Source organism: Saimiri boliviensis, chromosome 2 (assembly GCF_048565385.1).
Source record: "Saimiri boliviensis isolate mSaiBol1 chromosome 2, mSaiBol1.pri, whole genome shotgun sequence".
Taxonomy (NCBI): domain Eukaryota; kingdom Metazoa; phylum Chordata; class Mammalia; order Primates; family Cebidae; genus Saimiri; species Saimiri boliviensis.
The window spans coordinates 213,749,428-213,759,807 of NC_133450.1; the positions used below are offsets into that span (position 1 = coordinate 213,749,428).

At 36.4% G+C, this 10,380-nt stretch overlaps 1 protein-coding gene across 3 annotated transcripts in view; it reads right to left on the reverse strand.

Annotated features, from left to right (window-relative positions):
• Positions 1–9,997, reverse strand: part of C5 (complement C5) — a 105,590-nt gene extending 95,593 nt beyond the window's left edge. For all 3 annotated transcript variants that reach the window (XM_003925175.4, XM_074395267.1, XM_074395268.1), the window contains exons 1-3: positions 9,889–9,997; positions 5,811–6,003; positions 4,990–5,152 (exon numbers count right to left, since the gene is read on the reverse strand). In XM_003925175.4, coding sequence (XP_003925224.2) covers positions 4,990–5,152; positions 5,811–6,003; positions 9,889–9,953 — 421 coding nt within the window. In that variant the 5' untranslated portion in view covers positions 9,954–9,997. The remainder of the gene's footprint in view (positions 1–4,989; positions 5,153–5,810; positions 6,004–9,888) is intronic.
• Positions 9,998–10,380: the final 383 nt, after the last annotated feature.

Here is a 10,380-nt window from a genome sequence, read left to right on the forward strand (position 1 = left end):
TGCAGACATATACATTACTAAAGATTCTTTTATTTAAGAGAATTCTCTGGGCTTCATTTAAAGAACTATTTCTCTTAGTGGGTTTAAAGTACAGTTCACTTTATTAAAATGCATTTACCTACAATGTTTTGAGAACACAACCACAGTATGAAATTAATTACATCTGTAATTAGGTCATTATTTATAAAAAATTTCATAGTAGCAAAACAGTGATGTCCACCATATGGTTATAGGGGAACATAATACAGTGTCCATAATAGAATTGAAGATTTTAATGGCAAATTGGGAGTTTGATTCAGACACACACTCTCACTTATGAAAACCAACAAGGCTCCAAGTCAGCTCTTACTGCAAAAGGCAGCTTTGAATTGTACGGTTTTGTTATATTTATTGAGCCAGATCCTACAATTGTTCTCTCATTGTTAAAAGAGTAATGGCAGGGGCTCAATAACTGTAAGTTCTCTTCCATTTCTTTCTGTCAGTTAATAGATTCCTACTTTTTAAACAAAAGCATCTGTTTCGCTTTTAACTCACAGCTGTTTGAGACACAGAGATCTAATTCCTTCCACTGACATTCTGTAATTTCTCTAGGGTATTGCTGATGCTCAAACCATTTCATGGCCAAAACTTCATCCACAAAATAAAATAGAACTGGCACCATAAACCCAATATCTTTTAAAAGATCAGGATTATGCAAGGTTCTATATAAGAAGCCACATTAACCTGGTTTACTAAGTTCACAAGATAAAAACAACGTGCTCAGTAAATGCCCCATTCTCTGCTCTCTCCTTCCCCTCACACCTGTCTCCCACTACAAATCCTATCTCCTGCTTTTTGGACACACCCAGTTCAGGCCTGAGTATCACTGGGAAGCTGCCCAAGGCAGAATGTCACAAAAGTTAAGAGCACAGGCCCTGGAATTAAAAACTTTGGTTTCACCACTGCCTCTGCCACTTTCTAGTATGACTCTGAGTGCGATACTTAATCTCTCTAAACCTTAGTTAACCTCTTGTAAAACAGGAACACTAGTGTCTGCTCATAGGGTCCTTGTGAGAATTAAAGAACACAAAGCTTTTGCACAGCCTGAATGCTAAGTAATCAATAAATGCTTATTATTTTATTTTATTATTATTTCTATGACTGCTATTTGGCTAGTTTTTAACCCAGTTTGTGTTTAGGTTAGAAAATTAATCTCGTCTTCACAGTGATGGTATAGTGGAGGCAAGATCTATACAATTTTTTGTATAAAAGATATGGCTTATTAGCAGAGCACACTGGCTCATGCCTATAATCCCAGCACTTTGAGAGGCTGAGGCAGGTGGATCACTTGAGGTCAGGACTTGAAGACTAGCCTGACCAACATGCTGAAACCCTGTCTCTACTAAAAATACAAAATTAGCTGGGCGTGGTGGCAGACGCCTATAATCCCAGTTACTTAGGAGGCTGAGGGTAGAGAATCACTTGAACCTGGGAGGCAGGGATTGTAATGAGAGAAAATTGCGCCACTGCCCTCTAGCCTGGTTGACAGAGTGAGACACCGTCTCAAAAAAATAAAATTAAATTAAAATAAAAGATATGGCTTATTTGTTTTTTTTTTTAAAGGGTTGAATGCCTTCTAATGTGCCAGGCATTATGCTAGGTACTGAGATACAGTAGTGAAAGAAATCAGACATGGATATCTTTTAATGGAGTGGAGGAGAGAGGCAAATACAATTATATGTAAAATTTCAGGGTGTGAAGTGCCACAGAGGATAGTTGCCTGGCCTTATGAGCATGTAGAAGAGAGAGATTTGAAGAGGTGAGGGAAAGCTGCCTTTGGAAGAGTCTGTGATGACATGTGATGGTGAAGTAGAAGTTAACGAGGCAAAGGAGGGCAAGCATGTACCGTGCATAGACATACACAGGCTTTAATGTGAATGGGGAAACGGTGTGAGAAAGCATCTGAAAGGAGGCCAATTTGGCTTGCATCTGTGAAGGGTGGGACCATAGGAGGTGACGAAGCTGGAGAAGAAGGCAGGACACAGGCTTTATGAAATTGAAGGATTTGGGCCAATATTCTAAAGTCCTTTATCCAGTAAAGACTTGAAGATTTAAGCCTTTATCCTAAAGATGCTTACACTAAAAATCCCTCAAGAATCTTCAGATTAAGTGTGTTGATCAGGACATTACAGCTATAAATAACAAGAACACTAAAAAATACTTTTAAGTAATTCTTTTTCTTTTGTGCAAATATGGCTTTGTGTTATTCCATAGACAATAATGAAAAAACACATTCCTAGTGCTTACTGTGTGCTTGGCACTATCTTAAGTGGTTTACACATATGAATTCAGTTAATTCTCACAACTCTGTGAGGCAAGTTGTATTATTGTCTCCATTTTACAAGTGAGGAAAGTGGGGGTCTGAAAGGCTGAGTAATTCACACAGGGTCATGTAGCTCACAGCAGCTCAAGCTGGGATTTGAATCCAGGCAATCTGACTCCAGAGTGCTTTTAACCAATTTATTCCACTACCTCTCAGAAATGGCCCAATATTTATAGGAAATGTCTCTTATTTTCCTCTAGGATTAGAATGGATATGGATATTAAATCTTTTTTGGTTTGTTTGTTTTTGTTTTTTGAGACAGTCTCACTCTGTTGCCCAGGCTAGAGTACAGTGGCATGATCTCACTGCAACTTCTGCCTCCCACATTCAAGCGATTCTTGTGCCTCAGCCTCCCGAGTAGCTGGAATTGCAGGTGTGCACCACCACATCTGATTAATTTTTGTATTTTTAGTAGAGACAGGGTTTCACCATGTTGGCCAGACTGTTCTCAAACTCCTGACCTCAAGTGATTCACCTGCCTTGGCCTCCCAAAGTGCTGGATTACAGGCATGAGCCACCATGCCTGGCTGGATATTACATCTTCTTACAGTAAAGTCCTGATAGAGAAATAATACATGAAGCCATTGTTAAGGAAAGTCTTGATAACTAAAGAAGGTCCCAGGCTCTGGGTATTACACTGCTTGTTGGACAAAGACTGATGACCTTAAGTTGTGGGAAGTGTCAACAGGATCCAAGCAATGAAGTATCCTTCAATGTAGGAGGAGGATAAGGGAGATGATATGCTCGTTTCTAGGTATGATTATATTTAAAAGGACCCAATCTTTGTGAGCAGAGACTATTTCCTTGCATACCAAGTTGTCTCTTGGAGTAAAGAGATGGTACTATTCTAGCAATGATACTCTGGCCAAGCAGATAGCAATATCTCTACTCTTCCTAGGCCTTTCCTTTCTGAGCTGTCATAACAAATGCTCCTGCTGAAATGGTAATGGTGCAGTCCAGGTCCACCCCTCTATTCTCATTATCAACATCAACCAACATTTAGCAAATATCTACTGTGCACAAAGTTTTTCAACAAAGTCAGCTGGTCCCCACTACCTTTCTCTGTCCTGCTCCAACAATATCATTAGTGAAATTGCATAACCTCTCCCTCTCACATACACATCTCACATATTGTTTCTGATGTGCTTAAAAGTCAGTGATGGTGAGAGAGAGAAACAGGGGAATGGAAGGCTTTGCAAACATGTGAATATATTGGGCAGCATTCATGCTTTTCTGTGTTTTACTTCTGGTCATTGGAAATAAGTCCAGTCATTCCTATTCACATGATTTTGATTGGCTATTCTCCCCTTTTGCCTCCAACAGAAGAACAATGTTCTAACAGAAACTTTCTTAGGTAGATTCCCCTTTGAAAATTAATATCCATATATTTCTGTGATCTAGTTTATTCTCTGTTGAAACATCTGATCCCCTAGGGTTAGATTTATTTTTCCAGTTTGGGGATAGCTCCAGACTCAGTGGAATTTTAAATGAATATTGTTCTATAATGAATTATTGTCCCATTGCCAAATTATATTTGCAATTAAGTCTATTTGTTTTTTTGTTTTGTTTTGTTTTGTTTTTTTGAGACGGAGTTTCGCTCTTGTTATCCAGGCTGGAGTGCAATGGCACGGTCTCGGCTCACCGCAACCTCCACCTCCTGGGTTCAGGCAATTCTCCTGCCTCAGCCTCCTGAGTAGCTGGGATTACAGGCACGCATCATCATGCCCAGCTAACTTTTTGTATTTTTAGTAGAGACGGGGTTTCACCATGTTGGCCAGGATGGTCTCGATCTCTTGACCTCGTGATCCACCCGCCTTGGCCTCCCAAAGTGCTGGGATTACAGGCTTGAGCCACCGCGCCCGGCAAGTCTATTTGTTTAATAAATAAGATCGAACATGACATTTTACAATTTTGAAAAAGCATTTTCTACTTGAAAATAACCAACGGGGCAGATAATGTAATTGTTGGTTTTGTAATTTATTTACAACTTTCCCCATAAATTTAAAATTAAAATGCTATTAAATATTTGAAAATACAGATGTCATTGGGAATTGAGATTCTTTTGAGCATATTAGAAACTATCTCTGCAAGGCCGTTTGCCTCGCTGGGAGCTTGGACATGCCCATCCCTCTCCATGCCTGACATTAGGTCACCAGAATCTGCACTCAGCATCTAGCTTTGCCACGCCCACCTCTGCACTCAACACTAAACTCTGCACCCGGCACCTAGACAGCTGTTGGAAAACTCCGCCAAAATCTGCCCAATAGTGTATGGCCCCATCCAGTTTGCTCACTGGAAATCCCGTCTACTTACCTATAGCAGCTTGCCACGTCCACATCCTGTTTCTCCACAGCCAATCAGAGTGCTTTCCCTCCCTATATAACCCCACGCCTGAGAGGAGTCAGGAGTACCTTCCCTGGCCTCTTTCCCCAGGGCCACGGAACCTCACTCGGGAGCTGAATAAATTGGCATTTAATCTTTCTATGCAGGCCTCAGTTTCCTCATCTTAAACTCAGCAATATACATCACAGAGAATAAACTTTACAATCTCCACTCAGTTTCAGACGTTAAAAAGCTCTACGATATAGTGTTAAATCCCCCACCCAGAGAAATATCTTATACTCTACCTGACTGGTCTGGAGTATAAACAGGCTTGTCTGCATGAATGAAGAGAAATCCATTGTCATAGGTTATTGGCATTTTTTTTGATTTTGAAAAATGCTTTGATACAACTTCCAAATACACATAAGAAACTGGGTTTTGTCCTCCAGGCAATTGTTTTGGTTGTATCTAGAAAAGAAATTGTTGATGGAAAACAATTTATAATTTTTCTACATATAAGTATAATAATTTTAAAGTTATTAAACACATTAACTTTCTAAATACCACTATAATCTCATGAGTATGTATATGTAATCATTTAAAAAGTGATACAGGAGCAAGAAGAGTAAATAAATTTTTCCCAAAGCCCTTTAGTGTCTAATTACACAATAAAAATTTAGCTTTAAGCAATTGAAAGTCACTTTGGTTTCATGTTTCCTAAATTTTATACAGATTTAGTGAAACTACTACTATAAAAGGCTTTAAGAAACCTTCACTCAATTAGTACTACAGATCAAATCATATTCATGGTTCTTGATTTCTTTCCAATAATAATTTTCATGGCAAACAAGTATTTTCGATTATTTCCAAATATTTTCATGTTAGTACAATTTTATTTTCCAATAAGGATGTGAAAATTTACAAGCATTGCTTAAAAAGCAGACATAACTCTTCTGCTTAGAATTTTCTGTTTCACTTATATTATCATGAGTAACTGACATCATCTAATAATCCCACAGTGGTAGAGTAAATGATTGCATCTCTATGTTATCAATATTCAAACTTTGTACACATTTTTGTTGAGAATATTCTGTATATGTAAAGAAAATAAAGGGTAAATACATACTGTTAAGACTGCAGAGTTTTGGAATTTATTCTGTGAGGATAAATGAACATAGCCTGAGGAGTAACTAATTTTTTTATCAGGATAACTTTTAATAGAGATTGTTGCATCAAATGCTTCAGTGTATCCATAAACTTGAATTACAATATTTTCAGATGCTCCAACACGGAATATTTTTGGTGCTGAAATGACATATCTGTTGAAAAAGGAAAAGATAAGGCTCAGTGTCTTTATATGACATATTTTCTTATGCTTTTGATTTTTTTCTCTCACTTGAGAGATTCCATTTAAAATGCATGTATTTCCTCACTTAAAAATGATATTAGTAAGTAAAAATGTACTTGTGACCTACTATAATGTCAGCATAATTTCCAAGAAGTAGTTTGGAATTAAGACCTGAGAAATGAAGTTGGAGGTTTAGTTTACATTTAGAAAGGTAAAGTAATAATAGTACCTTCTCTTAGCTACTGTAGCCAAGGAAGACTTTGAATCATGTTGACCAGAACATGTAAATGGGGGTCAATATTTTTTGCTCAATGAAGAAAAAAGCAGTATAGGCACCAGTGATTGAATTCCAGCTGTGCCATCTGCTGGCTGAGTGACTGTGGTAAAGTCACTAACTCTTTCTGATGCTACAATAACTTACTCTGAAAATAATCAGCTTCTTTACCAGGATCTGATAAAGATTACATAAGAACATATATATGAAAGGTCCTAGCATGCTTAGTACTCAATATGTTAAGATTTATTAATCTCACTAAATTAAGTTAAAAGGGAGTGATCTTAGAAATACTATGTCATACTAGCAAATGGATAATGAAAAGGATAAAATATGAGTGAGCTGGGAAGTGCATTTGGAAATGGAAATAGTGATGGTGTCCTTTAAGAGCAAATCATCATCATCTTCAAACAGCAATGGCAATTAAGTACTTGCCATGTATCAGAGGCTTTATCAGCATTTTACATACAACTCTTGTTAATCTTTACAATAAGCCAATGACACTGATACTATCATTATTCCTATTTTGCAATTGGTAAGAGGCTATCTTGGCTAAGGTTATATGGTTTGTAAGTAAATGGGGGAAGACTTTATATCTGTTCTCTCTCAGTCGTTATGTGTACATTTGAGGTTAGGGTTATAAGTGTTATTCACAATCATAGACTGTTCTCTTATTTTTACTTTTCATGTGATTTATACAAGAATGGAACTTAATCTATACATGTTTTTGAAACAAATTTTTAAATATGTGATTTTTATTGTTTTAATAAATAAAAATTCACAAATATAGACTGAATTATTAACTGTATATCACAAGCATGCCTAATTTGAATATCGAGAACTACATATGCTATTACATAGGAAAAAAATGTGTTTTAACCCAAAAGGGCATAGTGAACGACTAATTCAAGTGGTCCAACAAACTTGAAGTGCACCTACCACCCCACTTGGCAGAATTATTGCAGGCTTCTGCCAACATTATGACATTTTAAGAGTCTGGTAAAGCAGGAAGCTTTTAGTAACAATGGAATTAATTTATCAGCAATTAAATCATTTAAAAAAATTTTTTTAATTTATTTTTATTTTTATTTATTTATTTATTTATTTTTTTTCAGCAATTAAATCATTTAAAGCATCTGGCAGTTCTCCTACATGACAATTAATTTGGATCCACTTATAGGCAAATTACAAAAGAGAAGAAAGAATTTCCAGATTTCCAACCATCATCTGAATTCCCTTTCCCCACATGCCTAGCAGGAGATGGCAGACAATGAGAAGAGTTCAGCTTTTATGGTAATAAGATACATTTACTGAAATTTTACCCTGTGCTAAGGCACTATTCTGAATACTTTATATATATAATCTCATTGTGTTGAAGAACTATTACTCCAATTTTAAGGTGAAGAAACTGCTAATTAACTTTCCCAAGGCCACACATATAGGATTTATGAATTCTATAATTCACAAATTACAGAATTAGGAATAGAACCTGAGCAGCCCATTTCCAGAATTAACATTTTCAACTGTTGTACTAAATGGAATTTATCAAGAGTTTTGTCATTAGAAAAATTCAGAGATACAAAGCTACTTTAATTTCAGTATTTATAGAAGCTTTATGTTCTTCAGTTTAGTATTGCCTTAGTTTTGAATTGTCTATGTCAGGGGCCCCAACCCCCTGTTATTACTAACCCCTGTTAGGAACCAGGCCACACAGCAGGAGGTGAGCAGTGAGGCAAAGGATCATTACCACCTGAGCTCTGCCTCCTGTCAGATCAGTGATGGCATCAAATTCTCATAGGAGCATGAACCCTGTTGTGAACTGTGCATGTGAGGAATCTAGATTGCACCCTCCTTTTGAGAATCTAATGCTTGATGATCTGCAGTGGAACAGTTTCATCCTGAAACCATCCCAACCCTAACCCCGGTCCATGGAAACATGGTCTTACACAAAACCTGTCCCTGGTGCCAAAACGGTTAGGGACTGCTGGTCTATGTGATGGTAGCAGTCAAGCCTAAAATATTAAGTGTTTAGAAGCCCCTAAAAGATGATTCTGGAACCACCCTTCATAAAGATTTTAGTTCTTATTTATGCTACTTATGCTCAGTAGCATAATCTATTCATCTAAAAAACTTCATAGTTTTCTTTGTCTTCCAATTGCTGCAGAGGATCAGGCTACTGAGCTTGCAGAGAGGCAAGAATGTTACTTTGGCCTCTACCTTGAATACTGTTTCCTCAAATATTTGCATGGTTTGCTTCCTCACTTCCTTCAGGCTCTGTTTGAGTGCAGCTCTCCTTAAGAGACCCTTTCCTGGCCACATTTTAAAGTAGTGCCCCATAATTATTTTTTTTTAATTCTCATACTTTCTTTTATTTTTTTCTTTGTAATACTACCTACCTGACCTTACACATTCTTTCATTGGTTCATTCATTCATTACTTGCTTCTCCCACTGGAAGGCAAGCTCTAGGAATTGTCTTGCCATTTGCTATATCTTCAGTGCCTATCATATAGTTAGGTGCTCAATAAATATTTGTTGAATCAATCAATCAGACAGTTTATTAAAGTGATTAATTGCCATGTTGTAAATGGTACGCTCTGACCTTTTCAGAGAAAGTGAGAAAATAATTTTTATTAAGGACCAGTAGAAAGAATTCAGAATAACTCTGGACAAGAACCATGGAACCAGGTCCTAGCCCTAGTTCTGCCACTAATTTGAAGTCAGTTAACTTCAGTCTCTCTAAGCTTTAGTTGCTTGTCTTTCAAAAGGAAATAATAAAGACAGGATGCTAAGGTAGTGGAGTGATTGTCGTCATGTGATAAAATCACAGATCAGAAACAGGAGGGTGCTAAAAAAGAATGACATCCTAAGTATGTGTTTATATATATTTATATGTATACATTTATGACAAAATGAAAAAAAAGTGATAAAAAGGATACCTTAATAAAAATCCTGTTTCTCTCTAGAACTGTGACCTTTGGCCAGTTATTCCCCTTATCCAAACTTATCCTCATATATCAAACAAAGAGGTTTGATTAGATAATCTACAGTTACTTTTCAGTGTTAAAATATTTCTAGATATAAGATCATTATTTTTAAAACATTACCTCAAGTGCATATTATGTCAATAATGACACTAGAAATTGTGAAATCAGCTTATAAATGTATTATAGAAGTCATTATAACAACAGATTTTCAGATCACAGTATTAGACTGATTCTCAAATAATCCTGGTTTAACTGTGATAGTCTATGAAAAACACAAAGAAAAAATTAAACACCAAGTTAAAATAAGCAAAAAATGTTCAGGAAGTTTATTATCTTGAGTTTGTTTCACACTTTTTTGAAGAGGAATTTGAAAAATCACTTACATACATTTTAATAAATAACAATTCCATGTAAGCTGTCATGTTGTTAGCTACTTATCAAATCAAAATGCTTTCATGACTTTCTCATTCAGAGATGATATTATTCACTTGGTGTTCTCAGAAGTAGCAAGTTATTTTCAAATTAACACAATCTGTTCAATTTACTCTTCATTCATCACAAGATACACTGAAAAACGAAGATAGCTGTTTTACTTACGTTTGCTCTTGTCCCCAAGTTTTCCCCAGGAAGATTAAAAAACAAAGTATTCCCAAGAGGCCCATGGTTGTAGATAGCAGGAAATCATGGATATAACCGTTTTGAGGATATTCTCCTTTTAAATAAACTGAACTTGAAGAATTCAGATAACCTGGTTAATTATTAATGTCAGAAAGGTAAACATCTAAGCAGGAAAACTAGAATTGGAACTAAAACACCCTTTCATGCCCAGAAATACAGATAGGGAGTCTTTTATAGTAACTTATACCCAGGGAATTTATTTTTATTAATACAAATAAAGGGAATTTATTTTTGTTAATACAAATAAAGGGACTCTAAAATGGGAATTTGGCACTATGAAGAGCGGCTCAAAGCTAGAAACCAGTAAGCCCATTGCCTTTGGCCTTCCTTCTATTGTCCAGGGCATTTGCTTTGATGTTGCATCATCTGCAAGCACACATCCAGCAGGTCCACTCTAATACTGATGAAGAC